Genomic DNA, 24,795 nt, shown 5'->3' with positions numbered 1-24,795 from the left:
GTATTTTCTGTTTAATTTACTACTTTACGTGGAGCTCTAAGAAATTTATCATACATCATACATTTAATAATAATAATTGGAAAAAACGAATTTTAAGAGCTAGCGCGCAAGAGCAACTTTTGTCTTCGCAACTATTTAGTCTCTCCCATCAACTCTATGGGCTAGTAAGAAAGTGCGACGCAACTTCCCAAAGAGTTGATGAATGATGGGAGAGACAAAATAGTTGCGGAGACATAAGTTGCTCTTTCGCGTTAGCTCAAAAGTTACTTACTTATACAATATACATATTTAAATTTTCATTCCTTACTTTATCACTTTTGTATTATCAAACCTTGAAATTGTTCAAATTATTTTCAGAATAACAATATCAGAAGGCACTACAAACAACGGTTTAAAAAGCACGATAAATATTAATTACGTGGAAAGCAGAGACGGGGGGCAGTACGAGTGTAGAGCTAGCAACCCGTACGGAGTCGCCACTTATGCTGTTTATGTTAAAATTCTTGGTAAGTTGCATTGAATTAATATTTTATGATATAACTGATGGTTAAATGATAAATAAGATTTAAAATTAAATAAATAGGAAGTATCAAAATATGTAGAATAATTAATAATAGCAAGCACTTTTTACCCGACTGTGAAAGAAGGAGGGTTATGTTTTTAGAATGTATGTATATTTCTATGGCACGCCTCAAAAGCCGCGTTTTTGCGTTTTAAAGTGTTGGCACACCCCGGACACTCCATACAAAATTATTGTTTTGACAGTCACACTGTAGAGACTGCAAATGTGTGTGTTAACGCTTTATGGTTGGCACATATTTTGTGACTGGCGTAAAAAAAATCGCGTTTTTCTGATGAAATACGTCCGTAATGGCACAATATTTAACCATTTTCTACGAAAAACGATAATCACTGTCAATCTTCGTTGCGTATCGTCCTTGCAGAAAAATGCGGACCATTTTTAGGCTGATCGTGCGGGGTGAGGTAAGTGTTTAATTTTGGCGGGAGGCGGAGAGTGTCCGTTCTGTAGCGTTTAGCTACTATTATGTATTCTGTGGTGTTGGGTACAACAACATTAAATTACAAACAACCGTCAAAAATCTGTATATCCCTACTAATATTATAAATGCGAAATTAACTCTGTCTGTCTGTCTGTTACGCTTTCCCGCTTAAACCTCTCAACCGATTTTGATGAAATTCGGCACAGACAATCTTTAGATCAGGGTCTAAATATTAGGAAAAATAACATAGGCTACCTTTTATTGCGAAATATGTACCACGGGCGAAGCCGGGGCGGACCGGTAGTAACTTTATAATTTTGTTTTTGTTGTTTAATCGGACACTATTTAACCGATCTAGAGAATCCTCTTTCTAAGAAAACCTTCACTATTATTAATTAGAGATGTAGTTTATGTCTATTATTTTTGGTACTTGCCCTGTGGTTATTACTAGTTCCTAGCCGGATCAAATAGTCTCTTGACTGACAGACGAAAATTGTAAAAATGTTATTCATTAATATGCATTAAGTAAAAAGTAGTAATTTTAATATTAGTTAGTTATATTAATACATATTTTAACATATTTTTACACAATTCCAGAGCCCCCCACCCCCCCTCTAGACCTCCAAGTGGACTCAGTGACAAGTTCCTCCGCGAAACTGTCATGGCGCGATACAATTGTGACTCATGTACAGTATTATAATATACAGTACACTAGTAATCAATATGCTGTATGGGATGCTGCTAAGAGTATTAATATTAGTAGGTAAGATCATAATATTAGAAAAACTGTCATAATAATAGTGAAAACTTTGGAACAAAAAATTAATAGCATGAGAGAGAGAGATAGCTGTATTGTGCTAGGTAAAAATACTCATAGAACTTTATCTTGGTAAAAAAGACTTTGTTCATAGTTAAGGTAGGAGAAAAGCAATAATAATTTATTACCATTAAAAAAGTAATGTTTTACAAAATATTTTTAGTGTTGTATTTCTATTTCAGTTGATCTGATGAAATTAATTTATAATTAATAAAATGCAACCTTCTATTAGCAAGTAAATTGGTAAAGTAATTAAATGATTTTGCCTTTTTCAAGTTATGTTGAAGTCAATTTAATGTGGAGAAATTTTATGGTTTGGGTCATACATATTTTAATTTTTTTTTTAATTTTCACATAATTTATTTAGATTTAAAATTAATTTTATAATTACAGACAAGACACAGACATTCGTCAAAGCGTAGAACTACGGGACTTACAACCCGCAAGCGAGTATCGCGTACGAGTCGCTTCGGGTAACATGGTGGATCTCAGCCCTTATACTATACCTGTACATTTTACTACTTTACAAGAGGGTGAGTAGAAAAGTTGAACAGGGTATATTTATTAGGGTGCTTTTGCACTAATAATGTGCGAAGATGTGTAGCAAGGAATGTGTAAATAACAAATAGTATCGCTTCATTAAGTATGAAGTTTGAAGCGTTTAGCGTTTGAAGTTATATGATTGGTTATTTACAAACACATTCCTCGCTATACAGCCTCGCACATTATTAGTGCAAAAGCACCCTAATATCTGCCTGTATAAGATACCTTTATTACAACTTTTGTTTGAATATGTTTTTTTCTAATGTCCATACATTTTGACTTACCTATAGTACGTTTAATGTAGAAATTATCATGAAGGTAAAGGCTTCGAGGCTTTTTAGGCTTCCTTGTGTTCTTCTATTTTTAATAATTATTTGTTGAAGTGAAACTTCTTTAGGCACGTTGAGAGTAAAATTTAAAGGTCGCGTCATTGCAATATTATCACGTCATGGACTAAGGCGACGATTTTGGTATCTTTGAATCATGTCAAAGAAGTTTCGCTTCTGACACGTGTGCTCGACACACTCTTTTTGAGCTATAGAACGTTTAATGTAGAAATTATCATGAAGGTAATGGTTTTGAGGATTTTCAGTCTTTCTTGTTGAATTTTTTAATAATTGTTTTTGAAGTTATACTTCTTTTGGCGCGATGGAGAAAAATGATGAGAGTGAATTTTTACAATGCGCGCGCACACCGACACCTAAATTTAACAGCATGAAGTTAGTTCTAGGTGGTATGAAAATTGATAACTATGTTCAAGTTGTATACTCTATTTTTTTCCATACGCCAAAGAAGTATAACTTCTAACGAGTGTACATACTTAAGTACACACATTCTTTTTTATATTTATAACCATTTCAGCTCCATCATCAAGTCCGCTAAGTATACAAGTGCAACAAACAGACAATCCGGGAGAATTATTAGTATCCTGGCTACCTCCTAATAGAGATACACATAATGGAGCCCTACAGGGATACCATGTTAAAGCTGTGCCGAGGATTGCTGGGGATTCAGGTATTTATGATGATGATGGTGATGATTATGATGAAGGTCATCACCTTGATGATGATGATTTTTGACATTGTTGTTGACATTGAAGTGTTATAAATATTAATTTAAGTAAGTATTAAGATTTTTTAAATTAAGTACCACTTTGGGATATCACGTATTTGAGTAGAATAATATTATAATTTATATTGTTATTCATAGAAAACTGTTTTTATTAATTTAAAATCAAGTTAAATGATCATTTTTTAAAACAAAAATTCTACTGCGTCTATTATAATATGATAAGATAAAAAAAAATTAATCGGAAAAATTAGGAAAATCGTTATAATATTTTATTAGCTAACGTAGTTATGATGACTAATTGAAAAATTTTAGAAGACTTATGTAAAAATATTACTGTTCAGGCCCAAACGACACCCAAACAAAAATGGTGAAGGTGGCCTCACGGAATGGAAAACAGGAAACAGTATTGAGTGGTCTTCTAAAGAATACCAGGTAATTTTTATTGTATTTAAGTACGCGTTATTTGAGAAAAAGTTAATTTTTGAAGTGAAGTTTAAGCGCGTTGAGAGTAAAATTTCAAGGTCGCGTTATGGCAATACCGTCACGTCATGGAGAAAGAGAATTTTGGTATCTTTCAAGTTTTACTTCTGACACGTGTGCCCGGCATACACGCTCTCTTTTTCTGCTTTTTTCCTAAATGCAAAAACAAGACTTTCTGGGCACTTTTCTGATTTAGCAAAATAGTTAATTTTGGTTACATTTTTAGTTTCAGTATTATGTTATAAATAACTTATCTACCGACATTTCATTTTATTTATTTATTCATATTATGTATCAATTATTACATTTTCAGATATGCTGTATCCGTAAGTGCATTCAATTCAGCCGGTAACGGACCATTTTCATTGCCCCAATACCAAACAACTAGAGAAGGAGGTGAGTTTTATCTAATTTATCACATTTTTCATTGACTGATATAGTAAGCACTAGCAAACCGGGCGAACTCCGTTTCGTCACCAGAAACACCTTTTCTTTGCTATAAACCACTTTGCTTTTTTTGGGCGGTAGGCGTAAAAAAGTACACACGCGATTAATTTGCTCCATGCTATTTAATTGGTATTTATTTTTAAAACTACAATAAATTATGTGTTAAATCACCTACGTACTTGCCGGATCATTCTCCCACTGAAATATCACTAAAACTCCTACTCAACATCAATTCTTCACTGTTTTTCACTTTGTCACTCATAACCTCACTTGACTTCACTTTTTATAATCCTAAGAATGAATGACAACATGGATTTACAAGGCATCAAGGAATCTATGGCACAGATGTCCGAAATGTTTAATAAAAGAATGATTGAATTTCATGAAGATCTTAAAAAAACATCCACTACCACTTCCTTGGCAAGTCCTCCGTCTAGGCTGGCATCTGACTTTACGGCTTTCCGCTCCTTTGTTATCACCTCACTGCAATGTCTACAGACTCAGATTGACTGTCTTTATAAATTATATGAAAGCCAGGAGATGAGAAGTAGAAGGAAGATTCTATTGCTGCATGGTGTTCCGGAGAATAATGATGAAAATGTTACCTCTCAAACCTTAAATATATTATCCACCAACATGAAGCTGCCTAATTTGTCTATTAATGGAGTGAGTCGCTGTCACAGGCTCGGTAACCCCAAGGACAATAAACCACGTCCAATCCTCATCAAACTTCGTGATTTGTCCGACAAGGAGCTCATTTGGTCGTCGAAAACAAATCTAAAGGGTACAGGAATCACTCTCTCTGAATTCCTCACCAAGAATAAACATGATGTTTTTATGGCTGCTCGTGAACTATTTGGAGTAACTAAGTGCTGGACAAGAAATGGGCACATATTTGTCATCGGACCCGGGGGCGTTCGTCATCGTGTTGAGAGTATCGCTGATATTAAAGCTCTCTCTGCGGTTGCGCCGGACAAACCAAACCCAGGTACCTCTGCCGGATCCAGTATTTCCTCCAAGGACAATAAGGTAGCCCGTTCTAGGAGGCTTAATGTTAAAGCAAAATAGTTTCGGAATGATATGTTCACGTTGTTAAATTTGTTCGTTTGTAATTCGCTCTGCAGCTATTATAGTGTATTTATCGTCGTATTCATTATTCGTTGTCATATTACATCTTGCTTTTGTAATTTGTATAACTTTCTACTCTTTTACAGTTTACCTCCTATCTTTTAAATTATTATAGCTACCTTCCACAGCTACCTTCTTACAGTTTTAATTATTTTGTTTACAAATCTCTCGGTTGTCACCGGTCTGTCAGTTGTAAATGTCAAATGTCAATAGATGTCAAATGTCTCTGTGTCAAATGTCTAATTAATGAAGCATTTACTTGCCATGTTTAAATTCCTAATTAAATGTGTTGTATAATCTTTTATTTTTTAAGTAGTTTTAAATTGTAATAATTGCTTTTGATGTTTTGTGTAAAACTATACTTTTATTTTCTATAGTTAAATTCCGGACGGTACTAGGTATATAGTACTAACTTATTCATTTATTATTATCATTATCGGTATATTTGTTTTACTTTATATATATTATTTGTATATTATTAATATTTATAAGTAATTTATTATTACTTTTATATATAATGTCAAACGTAAGTTCTGAGTATCACGATTTTAGTTCTGATCCTTTAAACAGCGATGAGAATAGCTTTCATAGTGCTTCCTCTCCTCTCGACCTTGTCCTCTCTTCCTTGTTTAATGATGCCCATAAAAATTTTAACGTGACTCACATTAATGCACAGAGTATTCCGGCCCACTTTCCTGACATGCTTGCATCATTCGTAGAAAATAATATCCATGCTATCCTGATCTCCGAATCATGGCTAAAGCCTTCCCTTCCTTCAGCCAATTATTCCCTTCCTGGATTTAACCTTATCCGCAATGATCGTATTGGCAAAGGCGGTGGTGGAGTCGCGATTTATCTTCGGTCTTACATCCCGTTTAAGTTGATTCGATCTTCCTCTCAGCCCCCTCCTAATAACACCACTGAACATCTCCTCATCGAAGTCCTACTACCTAACTCCAAAATTCTCCTTGGTGTTTTCTATAGCCCTTCCCTGACCAATAATTACTTCCCTTCCTTTGAGAATCTCCTCGATGACCTAACTCCTGAATATGATCACATAATTTTTATGGGTGACTTCAATACATGTCTACTCAAAGATGACCACCGTAGTAAAAAATTATGCTCTCTCCTTTGTTCACACAACCTCCAATTACTCCCACTTAATCCTACTCATTTCTCTCCTGGCTGCTGCCCATCCCTTCTTGATCTTATCATTGTCTCCTCCCCTCTTTCCGTATCCAAGCATGGGCAGTGTTCTGCTGATGCTTTTTCCTATCACGACCTGATCTACTTATCCTACAAACTCCGCCCACCTAAGTTCAAACCTTCCTCTATCCTGCTGCGTAATTTTGCCGGTATGGATTACGATCAACTTCGACTGGATGCTTCTGAGTGTGATTGGCAGGCAGTTTATGATGCAGACACCATGGACTTAAAAGTGAGCGTATTTAACGATGTCATGCTTGCTTTATATGATAAACACGCACCATTAAGACCTGTGAAGAAAAAGCACACACCCGCACCCTGGCTTTCTCCAGAACTTAAATCGCTTCTAAATAAAAAACATCGTGCCAAGTCTAAATTGAAGACTGCTAAAACTGCTGAGGTACAGGTCAAATATAAAAATATCCGTAACCGTTGCAACGTATTGTGTAGGGATGCACAAAGACGCCATATCCATAAGTCGGTCGAGAACGGCGACCCTGTTAAAATTTGGAAATTTTTAAAATCTCTAGGAGTTGGTAAAGCCTCCCACACCTTTTCTTCTTGTAACATTAATATCGATAATTTAAATTCACACTTTGCTTCTTCGTCTATTCTTAATCATAATGTACAACTTGCCTCTACTGTTAAAAATCTTTCTACCATTTCTACTCCTGATTTTCCCCCGTTTATTTTCAAGAAAAGTTCTGTAGATGAAGTTAAGAAGACAATCCTGTCCATATCATCGAATGCCATTGGTACTGACCATATCAGTCGTAATATGATCATCCCTATCCTTGATATCATTATTCCCGTCATAACACATATCCTTAATTTTTCAGTCACCTCCGGTTCTTTTCCTAGCTCCTGGAAGGACGCTCATGTCATTCCCATGCCCAAAAAATCGAATCCTTTAAGTTTACCTGATTTTCGTCCTATCTCCATCTTACCATTCCTTTCTAAAGTACTCGAGCGTCTTATCCACTCCCAGCTTAGTAGTTTCCTTAACACTAATAACATCCTTAGTCCTTATCAGTCAGGCTTTCGTCCCGGTCATAGTACGACGACAGCCCTGGTTAAAGTTACCGATGACATTCGCTATGGTATGGACAACAAGCAACTCACTGTTCTCACTCTCTTAGATTTTAGCAATGCTTTTAACACAGTAAATCACAACATCCTTCTGAGTTTGCTACGACTTCTTAACTTTTCTTCGACAGTTCTTAACTGGTTTCAAAGTTACCTGGGCGACCGGCGGCAGCGTATCCTGATGGATGATAAACATTCATCTTGGTGTGCAGTACCCGCCGGTGTGCCACAGGGTGGCGTCTTGTCACCTCTCCTATTTGCCATATTTATTAACAATCTCACATCTCAATTAACTTCTCCCTACCATATGTTTGCCGACGATTTACAGATCTACACGCAATCAACCCCTGATAACCTACCTAACGCAGTTCATTCCATCAACAACGAACTAACCAACATAGTAACATGGTGTGATCAATTTGGCCTAAAAATCAATCCGTCGAAAAGTCAGGTCATCGTTATCGGTAGTCCCTACCAAATATCGGAGGTTGATTGGGGTATACTGCCTTCTGTACAGATTCGGGGAGAAATCATACCATATAGCGAGCACGTCAAAAATTTAGGTGTCTACCTGGATCAGACACTATCTTGGTCGCATCACATTCAGGAACTGAGTCGGAAATTTTATGCTGCTTCCAGTTCATTGCGGCGTCTTCGTAATTTCTTACCCATATCGACCAAAGTTATGCTAGCACAGTCCCTTCTCCTTCCTATTATTGACTACGCTGATGCTTGCTTTCCTGATTTATCAGTCGAGCAGATAGAAAAACTTGAGCGCCTCCAGAACTATGGTATCCGGTTTGTATTTGGTCTTCGCAAATACGACCATGTCTCTTCCTTCCGCATGAAGCTCAAGTGGCTCCCAGTCCGCTTTCGCCGGAATGTGCATTACTTGCAGTTACTTTATCGTGTCCTGTTTGACCCTAAGACTCCTTCATACCTTAAAAATAAATTTGACTTCCTGCACTGTGAAAGCTATTCCCTTCGTTCAGTGGATAGGCTTGTCCTGTGCACACCTTTCCATCGCACGCGCTTTTATGGTGATTCTTTTACTATTACGGCCATTAACCTATGGAATTCCTTACCCATACCCATAAGGCAAGCTCAAACTCTGTCTAAATTTAAGAGCCTCATACGTGACCACTTTTTAAATCTTGCGTTTGAATCGATATAGTTTTTTTGTATAATTGTAGTATATTTTATAGTATATTATGTTTATATTTTTATGATGTATTAATATATTATTATATTTATTTTATTTATAGCATTATAATTATTATTATGTATATATTGTATATATCTTTTGGTATGGTATATTATATCTTATTTTAGTGTGTATTTTATGTATTTTTAATATCATCTATTTATGTTTATTTTTTTACCTACCTCCGCTGTAGTAATATTGTTTTTCACACAATCTGTTGGTTGCCTGGAAGAGATTACTTATTAGTAATAAGGCCGCCCTCTGTGTTGTTTGTACTAGTTTAAGTTCTATTGTACCTACTTTTGTTATGTTGGCAGCACAATAAAGTGTTTAAAATAAAATAAAATAAAATAAAACCTCACGGAGCCCGAGGCCTTTCCAACGAATGCAAACCCGTGGAAATCGGTTCGTGCGTTCTGGAGTTATAGCGTCAGGAAGAAAAACCCGAATTATTTTTATATAGTAGATATACAATGAATGAATGAATGAATGAATGAACACTTTATTTGTAACAGTAACAAACAATATAAAATTATACTTATTAGCTTTTCAATATGGATCCATCTTACTGTTGTAGAAGTGGATCCTGCCTATCTATGGTCTTTCTTACGAAACTAATCCTACTATCCGACTCCATTCCATTGAATTTCATAAAAATGTGTTCTGAATGTTTTAAAAATATGAAATATGTGAAAATTTTTATTAATATAAGATGGATGGTCCAGAAAATGGAATTAAATTAATTTTTCATCGCCTATTTCCAGCACCAGAAACCCCTCCTTCTAGTGTCGAATGTCGTGGCGTTTCATCGACATCGATACGCATCGCGTGGCAGCCCATCACTAGCCAGGGCGCATCACTACTCGGATATACAGTACATTATAGTACTGATGGTGAGTGTTTAATATTTTTTATAAGTTATCGAAATATATTTTGTGAAATAAGAAATATTTTAATAAGTGACTGAAAAAATGAGCGTGTGTGTGAGTTTGCATGTAAGTGAGTGAGTGAGTGTGAGTGTACTAATGTAATTTTTGTATTAGGTATTTTTTATTTTTGTAAATTAAAGCTATATTTATTTTGTATTTTCGCTGCTAAAAGAAATATTAAACAGATAAAAGCTGAACTTCTGCACTCAAAAAAGTATCCAATGCGTTGTCACGTATTATTTTTATTATTTTTTTTAATGAATTAAAAAACTCGATCTTCTCCTTATTACAGATGGTCCCTGGCTTAACGTGACGTCACCACACACAGAGATGTACTTACAGAATTTGTTGAAATACACAAATTATACAGTAAAAGTGGCTGGGTTCTCAAACTTTGGTATGGGGCCTTTCTCGTATGCTGTACTTTGTACCACTTTGCAAGATGGTAAGTAGAATTTTGAAATAGTTTTGCTAGATGTTTTTAATAGATTTTATATAATGCGTTACAACGTTTACGCTGGTTGCAGAGCTTGGCCGACCATCAGTGCGTACGTCAGTCGCGCTTGTCATATGTATGGAAATTCATAAAACCGTTCATAGCTAGACCGACCATACGCACGCGTATTGTCATGCGCATTAGTGTCATAGTCATACAATTGTTGATGCGTATCGTCAGGACCGACGGTACGCACTGACGGTCGGTCAAGCTGTGAAACCAGCCTTAAAGTTTTGAAACTTGTTCTTAAAGGAAATAAAATTAATATTTAAATAAAAAAACATTTTATAACTATATCCTTCTGATAATCCAGTCTTCTATAGGTAGTTACCAATTGACAAAATCTGTACGCAAATATGTGAGTTGTTGTGGTCCAAATAAGCCTTACAAATAAAAATGTCTTTCCTTCTGCTCGATTGATATTGGCTAAAAATTTTATCGTAGCGAATCTTCAATCAAAAAACGAATGGAACTAATGTAAGCCAAAAACAAATTGTCTATGAATATTTTGAAATTAAGCCTTCATTCTCAAATCTCTGTCCATAATATCTACTAAATTCAATAATTTTTCAACTACATAATATAAACCAAAAATAACTTCTATTCCAGTACCAGGTCCACCATCAGCAATCAAAGTAGTGGTATCATCACCAACATCGATCATTGTCAGCTGGAAGCGACCGGATCATCCCAATGGAGAAATTACGCATTATAATGTATATGTGAAACCTGTATCTAGGTGAGTTGGTTTTAGATCTCTGTGTAAGTGTAAAATTATTGATATTGGTGAAATATTACTATTATTCAGAAAATGTGCAACATAGCTAAATAAGTTTTGATAATTTATGTGTGTTTCTAAGATATTCGGTTCCATCATAATGTTTTCTTTTACTCGATCGAGTAGTAGTGAGATATAACATGTTCAGAAAAATAAAAATTGTTTTAATTTTCAACATTAATTCAACAACAGTTGTGGTAGAGGCAGAGCGGATATATATGCAAAATAATTGCATATTATTTTAGTTTCTAGCATATTATTTTCTATATTGATCTACATCATGCTCTCTAAAGGCAAAAAAACTATTTTATTGTGATATAGAAAGCCAAATTATGACTGACGACTATGCATTCGACGACTATTTGTCACTAAGAAATGTTTTGATGGGTAGTAAAGAATAATAGTAATATAATATGAAATACATCTATCTCTAACACTAAAGTATTTTCTTTATTTATTTATTATTCTTTATTGCATTGAAAATACATAAATACATAATATAACAAAGATAGAGTATATATACTAAATCTCTTTTTAAAACATAATTTCAGTACATCAGCCCCACAAACTCACCGAGTAGAAGCCCAAGAGTGGAATCTACTACGACAACACAGTTTCACCATAAACAACTTAGTGCAAAACTCACAATACGAAGTGTTCGTGCGAGCAATAACTATCGCGGGGGAAGGGGCGCCTAGTGATAGAGTGCATGCTGAACTTAGTTCTAAAGGTAAGGTTTATTTTGTTATTATAGCATTTTCGTACATTTCAATATCATTTTGAATATTTCATTTAACCAATCATATAATTTTTGAAGTATTCAAGTTATTTTAACTTTGTAAAACCAATCTTTCTTTACTATGATATTATAAAATACAAAGTTGTGTTAGTTTGTTTTGTATCCTTCTTTTTACTTGGAAAGGAGCTATTTTATGGTTTGATATTTGTGTATGGAGATAGGACGATAGATAGATGTATATTTATATCTATAATAATACTCATACTAATAATTTTATAAAGCTGAAGAGTTTGTTTGTTTGAACGCGCTAATCTCAATAACTACTGGTCCGATTTGAAGGTGTTGGATAGCCCATTTAACGAGGAAGGCTATAGGCTATATATCACCGCTATGGTTAACAGAAGCCACGCGGGTAAAACCGCGAGGCACAGCTAGTCTTAACTATAAAATGTAGTTCACATAATATAAATCACTAGATTTCCGCTCGCGGCTTCGTCCGCTTTGTCTATAACCTAATAAATTACATACTAAAACATTTGCCGAGAATCACTCTATCTATTAAAAAACCGCATCACAATCCATTCCATTGCGTAGTTTTCAAGATTTAAGCATACAAAGGGACATAGGGACAGAGAAAGCGACTTTGTTTTATACTATGTAGTGATAATACTTACCTATCATTTCCAAACTATCTCTTCCAGTGGTAGCTGGAGTATCATCACTCGGCGGGTCCATATCAGTGGGAGTGGGTTCGTCTCTACTGCTCGCGTGCGCGTGTGTGGGCTCGCCCGCCGCGCGCACCGTGTGGTACCACAACCACAACATCATCACGCACCATCCCAGGTTCACCAGGAACCATGACGATAGCCTGCTCATTAATAGTGAGTAACCTTACACACACACTCGTACACACTACACACATCTACATTCACATATACGCATACTCACACGTAATCAAATTCACACATATTCCAACTCACACTTCCACACCTTCACACATTTGAACTCATGCATATCACTCATCACACGCACTTCACCAGGAACCACGATAATAATTTCCTGATTAATAGTTTTCACACTACAAGCAAGCATTCCTATTTAAACACATTTCAACTCACATTTCCACACGTTCAAACTCACACACATGTATTCACTGTGACATACACTTCCAAATATCTATACTTACAAACAAAGATAGATATTCGACAACTATAAAAATAAAACAGCGACAAGTCAAAATACACACAAGCACACACACACCTCATACACAACAAAATTAAATTATATGTATATTGGTTTCTAAGAAAACATCACATATAACTCCTTCATACTTCTCTTTCAGATATAGACCAATCGCTCAGCGGCAATTACACTTGCCTAGCCAAAAACCTCTACGGCTCTGATTCCGTGTCTTACGAAGTGACAGTGTTGCCAACACCAGACCCGCCCATAGTGCGTGTGACGTCACATAAGAATGCTTTGTACTTGCAGTGGGACAACCCGAAGAAAGTTAATGGGAAACCGCAGAAGATAAGTAAGTATTTTTAATTTAAGAAAGCATTTTTGCTTACAAAATTTAGAATGATAGAAATTTTTTATGTAAAAGTAGGTAATTTGTGTTCCGCCATTTATAACTTTAAAATGACTGAACCGATTTTAACGATTTTCATTTTGTTGGTTTCGTCTCAGTGTGGATTAGGAAAATAATTGTTAAAAATTTGAAAAAATCACAAAAAATGTTTATCCAGGCGAAGCAAGGTGAGCTCATTAATATAATACCGATTTTCTTCAATTCGTTTCAAATTTTACTCACTTTTAACTTTAATTTAATGCTATATTACATTTTTCTCTTTTTTACACGCTTTCGTTAGCTTCACTCGTATGTTTGTATTATTGCGTGTAATTGACTCTTTTCTCGATCGTGACTCATTTTAAACGACTTGATTTTATTCAAACATCTACACTAATAGTATACAGAGGAAAACTTTGTTTGTTTGTTTGTTTGATTGTAATGAATAGGCTCATAAACTACTGGACCGATTTTAAAAATTCTTTTACCATTCGAAAGCTACATTATCCACGAGTAACATAGGATAGGTTTTATCCCGGAAATCCCACGGGAACGGGAACTATGCGAGTTTTTATTTGAAACCGCGGGCGAAGCCGCAGGCGGAAAGCTAGTTTATTATAAAATTGGTCTCATTCTATTATCACGCCGTTGCATTTCAACTTATATTCGGATCTTAGACCACTATATCTTGCAGGTTATAACGTAACATGGAAAGAAGCGGGCGGCACTTGGCAAGTGTCAGACAGTGGGATATTGTACTACACTAAATACACTAAATTTATTATAAAATTGGTCTCATTCTATTATCACGCCGTTGCATTTCAACTTATATTCGGATCTTAGACCACTATATCTTGCAGGTTACAACGTAACATGGAAAGAAGCGGGTGGCACTTGGCAAGTGTCAGACAGTGGGATATTGCGCGGGCTGCGCTGCGGCACGCAGTACGCGCTGCGCGTGACCGCCACCAACGCGGTCGGCACTTCGCAGCCCGCGTACGTGGAGGCCAGGACTTTGGGGGGAGGTGGGCTTTATTTATCTATTACAGAGAAAATAACACAAAAATGTGTGCGTGTACTAGTGTACACACGTAAGAAGTGAAACTTCTTTATGACCTTATTTAAAAAACAATAATTTACTATATGCAACTTCACAGAAATACGTCGAATCACGCGTGGTAGGGATAAGAAAAAGATGGCGCGTAACGGAAAAATGTCACGCGTAACGAAAAAATGTTACACTAAATTTTTTTACAACCCCGATAAAGAAGTTTCACTTCAAAAGTAGTCATATAATATTATTGTACCAGTAGTAGTAGCAATAAATGAATGAATAAAAATGTGTTTTGATAGGAATCGATTGTTATTTGATCCATTTCCCAGTTTTTTTTTTTAACCGACTTCAAAAAAAGGAGGGGGTTATCAATTCGGCCGGTATGTTTCTTTTTTTTTATGTATGTACACCGATTACTCCGAGGTTTCTGAACCAATTTACGTGATCCTTTTTTTTCGATGCGGGATGGTGTCGAATTGGTCCTATAAAAATTTTATTCGGATAGGCCCAGTAGTTTTTATTTTATGAGCATTTTTGTCTGTATTTGTAAATGTTGCAAGTGCAAGGTTGAAGTCGGTTGTTTTTAACGCAGTTATCACTTGTTGTAGAAAACATTTATTGTAAAATTTTTAGAATAACTTACATGGTATAATAATCTTACAGTACCGATATCACCAACTACAACCGAATGGTTCTGGAGTAATTCGACACATATATACATACAACTTAGTGGATGGGATGATAATGGGTGTGAGATCACGAGGTGGGAAGTGGACTATCGAGAGTATGGGAGTAAAGTGTGGAAACGGGCTGAGAATAGATTGGTAAGAATTTATTATAAATTAACTGTGGTATCGAAAAAGTATAAAAAACTAGCAAACCGGGCGAACTCCGTTTCGCCACCAGAGACACCTTTTCTTTGCTATAAACCTCACGGAGCCCGAGACCTTTCCAACGAATGACCTTCCAAAAAACCGTGGAAATCGGTTCGTGCGTTCTGGAGTTATAGCGTCAGGAAGGAAAACCCGACTTATTTTTATATAGAAGATTAATGGTCCTACCACAAACACAGTCTATGGTCTAACTTTAAACCAGGGATTTGTCACTTTAATAGTTGTCTATGTGAAATACGACAAGCCCAGTTTTTTTGTGGTAAGACAGTCAGTATTTCTTCTTAAAAGGCTACACCACTAGCAGCAGCATAATTATGTATAATATGTATCTTTATCAGACATTTGCTTTCCATAACACAAGTGAAAAGCTTAGTATGATCAGATTATGCCGTGTGTGAAAAATGTCCTGAAACATTTATTTTTTATTTATTTATTTTTATTAATGCTTGATATTTTACATATTCTGCTAACTTGTTGATTATTTCTATATTTCCAGCCACACCTAGATTCCTGGAATACCTACCCGCTAGTGAGCCAAAACATAATTCTCTCCGACCTGCAACCAGCGCGCTGGTACCAGGTTCGAGTCCTTGCGGAGAACTCCGCGGGAGTATCCACGGCGATGTATATGTATGCTACTACTACTGAATTGGGAGGTGAGTATTTTTTTTTGTTAAAATTAAAAAATGGTGTGAAAAAAATAACTAAAAATATTTTGTAATTTTTTTTGGATGTTCTTTCATGGAATTGTAAAAGAGTACCTATTTTACAAGTGGAAGTGCGTTTTTAACGGATTTTAACGTGAATTATCACGACTCGACAAAAAAATTTTCGTTTTTTGTCCTAAAGTTTATACTATTATTTTCCAGTTAGTTATGCACAAAAACGAAAAGAAAATACTTTTTTTTCGGTATAAAGTTTGCTTTTGTGATACTTAAATTTTTTTTCCGAAGTTATCGGAAGCAAAGGTTAAAGCTGGGGTTTTTGTTGGTCCGCAAATAAGACAGATTTTCGCCGATGAAAAATTTCTAAGGTTGCTAAATCGTACTCAAAAAGCAAGTTGGAACAGTTTTAAAGCAGCAGTTTCTGGATTTTTAGGAAATAATAAAGCTGGAAACTACGAAAAGTTGGTTGAGGATATGCTTACAAATTTTAAGGCCATGGGCTGCAGGATGTCATTAAAAGTACATAATATTATGCTGCATGCTCATTTGGATAAATTTAAAAACAATATGGGAGCCTGTTCCGATGAGCAAGGAGAACGATTCCATCAGGACATCATGAATTTTGAACAACGCTATCAAGGCCAATACAATGAAAACATGATGGGCGTTTATTGAGAGAAAGTAGCTATGAACATAAAAGAAAAGTGAAAGAGAATAGTAAAAGTGTGCACTTTTAAGTTATTTTCCACTTTTCTGTAAGCTAATTTGATAGTAAAACTTAATAAAAATAATAAACATTTTTATTTCAATAGTTTTATTTTCAATCAAAAATAATTAAAATCCGAGATTTTAAAAATTTCGTTCAATCAGTCTTCTAAGCACAAAAGCAATATTCATGCCATATATTTTTTTTCCGTCTAAAATACGACCTAAATACCGAAATTTAATGCTTGCAATGCAATCAAAGTCAAATTTCATGGTGACCTGTTGTTATTGTTGTGCAAGAGATTTTCTCATTATGGAATCCAGTATAAGGTGTTTTATTTGCGTAATATCGATTTATTATAATCATATTAACCAATGACCTTTTATTGTCACCGTCAAGATAATATTATTATTTATCCCAAGATTTTGACCGTTTTAAATCCGCTAATATTATTTTATTTCTTATTTTGTTTTAGAACAGATCAAGTCAACATCTAGTTTTAACTCTATATCAAATAATGCTTTTTTTCAGAATCAATCGGACCTCCTTCTGAATTCATGGATTTGAATATGCTAGTGATTATATGCAGTTCGATTCTTCTAACCATCTGTTTGTTCACGTGTTTGTATATATTTATTAAGAGGCATAAGTGAGTATGAAATAAAATGTATTTATTAAGAAAATAGAATATAATCCAATTATGATAATCTCTTAAGGGATTAATAGTAGTTCAATCATTAATAATTATTGCTAACTAATAATGTCGTATCCTCATAAATAATTATACAAGGACATTTTTCGTCAATACAACTTAAATTATTAATTTTATATTTATAAATCAAATCTCCTGTTAACTTACCTTATACTTTTTCAATTCCTTTGTTACAACTTTGTAACAACAAGTACACGTGTCAGAAGTGATACTTCTTTGGCGAGATTCAAAAATACCAAAATCGTCGCCTTACTCCATGACGTGACGGTATTGCCATGACGCGACTTGAAATTTTACTCTAAACGCGCCTAAAGATGTTTCACTTCAAAATTTTTATGTTCACCAAAAAATAATATATAATACATATTTTTTAATAATATAATTTTTACCCAAATTCTAATCAATTTCCTCTTTCCAGCCACGACAGACTTACCTCCTACCGCAATTCTCTGACCACCGAGTGTAAATCAGAGCCCGCTGCTAACACTCCGCCCAACGACACTAGAGTGTACAGCACACCTGTACATCTAACTGCTGATAATAAACATGGTGAACATCCCACTAAAATCCTATTTAATATAAATGCAAAAGTTTGTATGATTGCTTGTTCCTTACTCCTTGCAAAAACTGCTGAACCGATTTTCATGAAATTTGGCACACACATGGAGGATAACTAGATTTATCACATATAATAGTTTTTATCCCGGAAATTTTACGGGAACGGGAACTATGCGGGTTTTTCTGTGACTACGCAGGTTAACTGCGGGCGCAAAGCTAGCACGTCTATAAATATGGGTATTGGGCATTCATACTTGTATACTCTGTTTACACACATCAACAAAATCTAGGGATATTTTGTATTGTACGAATATCTAAAATATATTCGTAAAATACATAATATCTCTACACTTTGTTGATGTGTGTGACGACAATACACCTAATAGTATATTTTATATTAATTAATTATTATTATTACAGAACTATACGAAATAAGTCCATACGCACAATTCGCGATCGGTTTCCGAACGTTCGGGCACGTGGATAATCAAGAGATTCCCGGGAGACATCTCCCCGGGAACAGTAAGGCGAGATATGATAGTGGTGAGAATTTTTTTTCTTTTTGTATTTATTTATTTGTTAGGTACCTACTGGACGAATTTTCAAAATTTTTGGTTTGTTTCATTATTTTTTTAAACGTAGGTACAAAAAAGACCGCCTGGGCCAACTTCCTCTTGATAAATGTAATTTATTTTAATAAAGTTTTTAATATTTTGAGCTATTAAATAAAAATTAAAAAAAAACATTATTTTGTAACAATTTTATTGTTGCAAAATAAATTAAAAAATATCCGTAGCTATGTTATGTTGTATTTTATTAAGCATTGATTTAATATTATTGTTTTATTTTTTCCAGAAACCAGTTTTCAGATGAGGTCTGAATCCGAAGATAGTGATTGCGTGTCTCGAACGACTACTTTGAAAAGTGCGCCGAGAAGTAAGTTTATTTTGAATAAATTTAATTATCTTTTTATTGTTGTAAATCAATAAATCTAACATTATGGATTAAATGTAAAAAAAATCCTGCTTAGCTAAGCAGGATTTTTATATTTAATTGCCTTACTATTTTATTATAATTCAAGTTATTTTGTATTGATTTTTAAAATATAATCTTTTGAATATTGCATATCCATACTAATATTATAAATGCGAAAGTAACTCTGTCTGTCTGTCTGTTACTCAATCATGCCTAAACTACTGAACCAATTTGCACGAAATTTGGTATGGAGATATTTTGATACCCGAGAAAGGATAAGCTACCTTTTATTGCGAAACATGAAAGTACCACGGGCGAAGCCGGGGCGGACCACTAGTAGCCAATAAAATTGACTTATTTTCTCCACCTTTGATGTGTTTAATTTAAGAAAATTTTTTGAAGTTTTTGTTAATAAGTGAGTTTTAAAAATGCATTTTCTCGTAGTTAAGTAATAAGTCTTATAAATATTTATTTTCTTTACAGAAGCCTGCAGAATACCTCATCACAGGTAGCTGAAAGGAAGGAAGGAATCAAAAAATTAGATTAATTTATAAATAATATAATAAGACTTTTTATTTCCATGGGTTGTGTTTTTTTATTGTAAATAGTCAAATACATAATTTATTGTTAAAATACATTCTTTGACAAATAGTTTTTTGCAAGTTATATAATATGGTGAATTTCTATTAAAAATTTTATATGATAATATATATTATTTTGTCATTATTTTTTGCATACTTTACAAAAATAAGTGTTATTTTCAAAGTTATATTGCATTTTATTTATACTATTTCATTCTAGTAATTTCTAGTCATTATTAATTTTGAAATATATTTTTTATATTTTTGAACCAGTTAGTACTTACTTACTATTAAGTAAGTAAGTACTAACTGGTAAAAAAAAAAAACAAATAAAAATATATATTCTACTATTAAGTAGAATATATATTTTTATTTGTTTTTTTTTATATATAATTTATGTATGTAGTAAATGCTATTGTAAAATTGAGTTTAAGCATACCTTAGCGAATTCTTTCTCTTTTATATATGTTAAAATACTTAATGCCAAATAATTGTATAATATAAGGTTTTTATCAAAGATTTTAAACTGTATTTTAATGTAGTTACAATTTTAACTTATTATATTATATTTTTGAAATGGAAGCGATATCAAATTACTTTGTAAATTAATAATTTTTTCGTGATTTTATATAATTCTAGCTGCTGACTGAATTTTTTTGCTCGTACTTTTTAAATAATACATATTATAACGATTGATAATGCTTTTTTTGTTTGAAAAAATTGTGTAAGTATCTCTCTTATCTATAATATAAAAATGAATCGCAAAATGTGTTGGTAAGCGCATAACTCGAGAACAACTGAACCGATTTCGTTAATTCTTTTTTTATTACATTTCTTGGACCGCTAGTTTTAAATAAAATTAGTTTCTCATAATGTATCGCTTCCATATCAAATGTAGTATAATAATATTTATCTTCCAAAAGACTGATTGTTTGTTTACATTGTTTTGTAATTCAATTGTAATTTTTAATTTAATAGAAATGAAATTTCGAAATATACGTTAGAATTTATTGTGTTGTTTTATTTTACCTTTCTTTATATTTTAAGAAAAGTGTGTAAACTCCTTTTTAATTAAATTCTTGACAAATATAATCTTTAGCAAACATTATTAAATCAGTATTAATTTATGAATGGCCATTTTATTTTATTTTTTTAGATTAACATTAGTCTCTATCGATCTCTATATTTTCGTTTTATAATATTTATCAATGGAAAGTACATAGATACGTTACATAAATTATACACAATATATAGATACACAATACATAAATGATTGGTTAAATCTGATAGGTATGCTAAGCACTTAAACATTAAAAGTTAAATTAGTATCTAATATTTTCAAATTCCCCACAATTTCTTTAACACAAAAGCAGTCATTACATAGTTCGGAAGCATAACAATTGATAAAATGTTAACTTAACTGTATAGTATAGTATAATCTAAATTATACATGTTCTTATACACTTTAATATGAATACTTAACTATGAATATTTAGATATTAGAAAAACGAAACTCATCAAATACTACTACCTATCTACATAAAAATAGCTTCAATCGTTACATCTCATTCAATCCCTTAGATACACCAAATAAATTTATCACCAAACTTACATACTCGAATGAAAACTTGATAAAACTTAATAATCCAACAAAGTTTTCCCATAAAACTATTTTAAACTACGATTTTGCTTTTCACTAGTCGAGCGTAAAATTGGGTTCGTAGTTAATCCCATGTGAAATGGATTCAGGTAGCATCTGTTTCCATGTCTTATAGCAGTTTTATTTGAAGCGTGGGAAAGAGATGGCGCTAGACGCCTTGTATAGCTCTGTCTCTCTTCCACACTGGATATAATACTGCTTTAAGGCATGATACGGGGGCTATAATTAGATCTATTTTATACGTACGATTTGTGTTAATCCAACTTTAAGATAGATGAATACATCTATCTTAAAGTCCCTAATAAGGGAGAGGAAACATTTGTAGGATTTTGTATAACTAAGGCTATACGATGACTATACGTGTCTCTTTAGAAGAGGAAATATTTACTTTTTTATTACAACTAATTTATAAACTAACTAGCTTACCGCCCGCGGCTTCGCCTGCTTTCTCTAAAACGATTTGAAATTTAAACTATCCTATCTCTCAAGTTGGATCGAACTGCACAATGCACATGGTGTGCGAATTTTATTATAATCGGTTAAGTGGTTTAGAAGTCCATTGAGGACAAACATTGTGACACGAGATTTATATATATTAAGATAGACTGATTTTAAATAATTATTTTACTATTCGGAAGCTCTTTACCGATTCACATAAGACTTTTTTTATCCCCGGCTGAACCGGGCTAAGCCAGAACAAGGTGAAGTAATTTGAGGAAACGTACACTATTAGAAATTAGAAAATATCTATTTAGAATAGGTACCTACCAATTCCATGAAATATAATATCTAATGTTATTTTATTATAAATATTATATCTTATTTACATTTCAATTAAACCCTTTTGTTACAAAATCATTTTTTTTTTTTTTTTTTTTTTTTGTGTGGTGTTTCTCAATGTTAGCCAGAAGGGCTTCTACATTTTAACGCGGACGCGGGGGTGAACTGAAGGTTCACCCTGGTAGCGACATGCACAAGGGCGTCCCCCCTTGACGGGGACCACGAACCTCGGCTTGAGCTGTCGCTTGAGTGGAGGAGGCCAGAAGGGCCCTAATCGGACGGGTACAAAATCAATACGAGCGTCGAACATATTAAACAAAAACAAACCCCAATTTTGTGCAACTATTTAAACTTAATACAAAACTCCATTACGCGAAATAGTAAGTTTCTTGAAACCTTTTCATTTACAAACAAAAAACGGCACAAAACATCGTAAAAGTTAAAATTGGGCCATCGATTTCAACAATCTGGAACATCCAATTTTACACATCGCCGCCTCATCCTGTTTCCAAATTCCGATGAATTGTTCATTTAAGGAAATGAATTTATTTTCGATGCAAACAAGCTTTTTAATGATATTGATGTCTGTATGTGGTATTAATTTTGAATTATTTAAAAAAAAGCTTTCCGCCCGCGGCTTCGCCCACGTTTTCTAAAAAAAACCTGGATAGTTCCCATTCTATCCTATATGTAAATCCAAGTAACCCTCTATATGTGTGCTAAATTTCATTGTAATCGGTTCAGAAATATTTGCGTGAAAGAGTAACAAACATACATACACATACATCCATCCTCAATAACTTTCGCATTTATATTAGTAGGATAGAATAGGGTATAAAAGTTCAGATAATAATTAAAAGGAAAGATAAAATTCGTGATGCAGATGTGCCTTAATAAAAAAGTGAAGTCCCATGTCCCTTAATGGGGTAAGGGGCAGATGCATTATACATCTGTATCACTGATCGATTTTCTTTAAGGACAAGTAGGTGATCAGCCTTCTGTATCCTACCAGACCGAGACATTTTTTTTTTCTTCGTCTCCACCGGGAATCGAACCCAAGACCCCTCGGTGCTACGCTCACGCGTCAACCACTGTACCAAGGAGGCGGCTGACTTAATAAAGTTATTAAAAAAATGGTATCCAGTTTTATTTAATTTATTAAGAGATTATAATGTTTGCAGAAATATGAAATTCATTATTTAAAACTATGAACTAGGTACGTATTAATAAACGATAAATTACGACCTTGAAATAAATAAATAATTACTTATTTAAATAATTATTTAAATATTTTTTCTTCCCAATGATTTTACTTTTCCTGCCTTATGAATTAAAAGAGCTTATAAACGCTTGAGTTTAAAAAAAATTGCTATTAAATTCCTTCAAAGCGCTACATAGCGCTACAATCGAGAGAGAAAAATAAAACCCTGTTTTTATGACCTCGTAAAGAAAATCTATTAGGAAAACAGATATAAACGACCTTTAATATTATCGATAAATTTAAATCCAATCTCTAAGACTATCCATAATAGTATTATAAACTAGATATGCACGCGGTTTCGCCCGCGACAATACCTTACCGCGTGTAAAATCATGTATTTCTATAGCTCATGTGTTATTCTGGTGATTATCTTATAACTATATATAATCCAGTCTGTAGGTATTTATGCTCTACAAAAGGTAGCGTAGAAAATGTTTTGAAACAATATTGTTTAGGTATGAAAGGTTAATAAAAATCCAAGTTTTCGACCTTGACGGACCCAGGCGCTAGCCGCCATCTTGAATTATTAAAGGTGCTAAAATTAGGCATATTTTAAATAACTTCTCAATTGTTTACTAAATCACAAAAGTGTCTATGAGGGGTTCAAAGAAGACAAAATTACTAACATTTTTTGCATACATGATTATTCTGTAAGTCTTAAAGGTAAAAAGTTACAAGCGACGGAAATAATAATATTTACAGAAATCATATAATTTTAATTTTGTTTAAAAATTGTACAGCTATAATTTTTTAATTCTCTTTGATGGCCCGGGCTGGTTAATGGTGGCTTCTTCATTATCTTCGCTGAAATTTTCTGTTTCATTGTCTGTATTTTTAGTTTCCAACCATGAAATTTCGTCGTCATGACCACAGACCAGAAGAAATCGAAGACGCTGGAGCACGCTTTCTAGTAACTTTGTACAGAGGGGACATGGATAAGGAATCCTTAGTTATCAATAAAAAGTAAATTTAAACTTGCTTCTTAGCCGCCAACAAAGGACGCTGCATGGTATCATGCGTTTAGGATATACCACCAAGTCCAAAAATGGTATGGAATTGAAAAAAATCCAGAAGAGTGGGGCTGTAGATATGTCACCAATAGGCTCAATCCAATAACAACGACAGAGAAAGCAGCACCTCAGATGCTTTTAAGTGTAATTTCTTGCCACTGTAAAAAAGGATGCAGCAAAGCATTTAGTTGCAGAAAAGCTGGATTAAAATGCTCTATTGTTTGTGGATTCTGTAGTGGTCAGCTGTGTGAAAATGCAGTAGAGATTCAGATAGATAACGAAGACTGTGATGACGACGAAATTTCATGGTTGGAATCTAAAAATACAGACAATGAAACAGAAAATTTCAGCGACGATAATGAAGAAGCCACCATTAACCAGCCCGGGCCATCAAAAAGAATTAAAAAATGATAGCTGCACAATTTTTAAACAAAATTAAAATTAT

At 33.8% G+C, this 24,795-nt stretch overlaps 1 protein-coding gene across 1 annotated transcript in view; it reads left to right on the top strand.

Annotated features, from left to right (window-relative positions):
* Positions 1 to 19,722, top strand: part of LOC123703011 (Down syndrome cell adhesion molecule-like protein Dscam2) — a 29,939-nt gene extending 10,217 nt beyond the window's left edge. The window contains exons 12-32 of the mRNA XM_045650880.1: positions 358 to 506; positions 1,599 to 1,764; positions 2,212 to 2,351; positions 3,223 to 3,375; positions 3,774 to 3,864; positions 4,226 to 4,308; positions 9,748 to 9,876; positions 10,205 to 10,357; positions 11,018 to 11,147; positions 11,738 to 11,916; positions 12,627 to 12,806; positions 13,268 to 13,459; positions 14,190 to 14,240; positions 14,356 to 14,520; positions 15,213 to 15,373; positions 15,939 to 16,098; positions 17,345 to 17,462; positions 17,944 to 18,074; positions 18,504 to 18,626; positions 18,939 to 19,019; positions 19,542 to 19,722. Of these exons, the coding sequence (XP_045506836.1) occupies positions 358 to 506; positions 1,599 to 1,764; positions 2,212 to 2,351; positions 3,223 to 3,375; positions 3,774 to 3,864; positions 4,226 to 4,308; positions 9,748 to 9,876; positions 10,205 to 10,357; positions 11,018 to 11,147; positions 11,738 to 11,916; positions 12,627 to 12,806; positions 13,268 to 13,459; positions 14,190 to 14,240; positions 14,356 to 14,520; positions 15,213 to 15,373; positions 15,939 to 16,098; positions 17,345 to 17,462; positions 17,944 to 18,074; positions 18,504 to 18,626; positions 18,939 to 19,019; positions 19,542 to 19,570 (2,764 nt within the window). The 3' untranslated portion in view covers positions 19,571 to 19,722. The remainder of the gene's footprint in view (positions 1 to 357; positions 507 to 1,598; positions 1,765 to 2,211; positions 2,352 to 3,222; positions 3,376 to 3,773; positions 3,865 to 4,225; positions 4,309 to 9,747; positions 9,877 to 10,204; positions 10,358 to 11,017; positions 11,148 to 11,737; positions 11,917 to 12,626; positions 12,807 to 13,267; positions 13,460 to 14,189; positions 14,241 to 14,355; positions 14,521 to 15,212; positions 15,374 to 15,938; positions 16,099 to 17,344; positions 17,463 to 17,943; positions 18,075 to 18,503; positions 18,627 to 18,938; positions 19,020 to 19,541) is intronic.
* The last annotated feature ends 5,073 nt before the right edge of the window (positions 19,723 to 24,795 follow it).

The sequence above is a fragment of the Colias croceus genome, chromosome 25 (assembly GCF_905220415.1).
Source record: "Colias croceus chromosome 25, ilColCroc2.1".
Classification (NCBI taxonomy): domain Eukaryota; kingdom Metazoa; phylum Arthropoda; class Insecta; order Lepidoptera; family Pieridae; genus Colias; species Colias croceus.
Note: the sequence above shows the minus strand (reverse complement) of the source record. Positions and strands in the feature narration are given on the sequence as shown.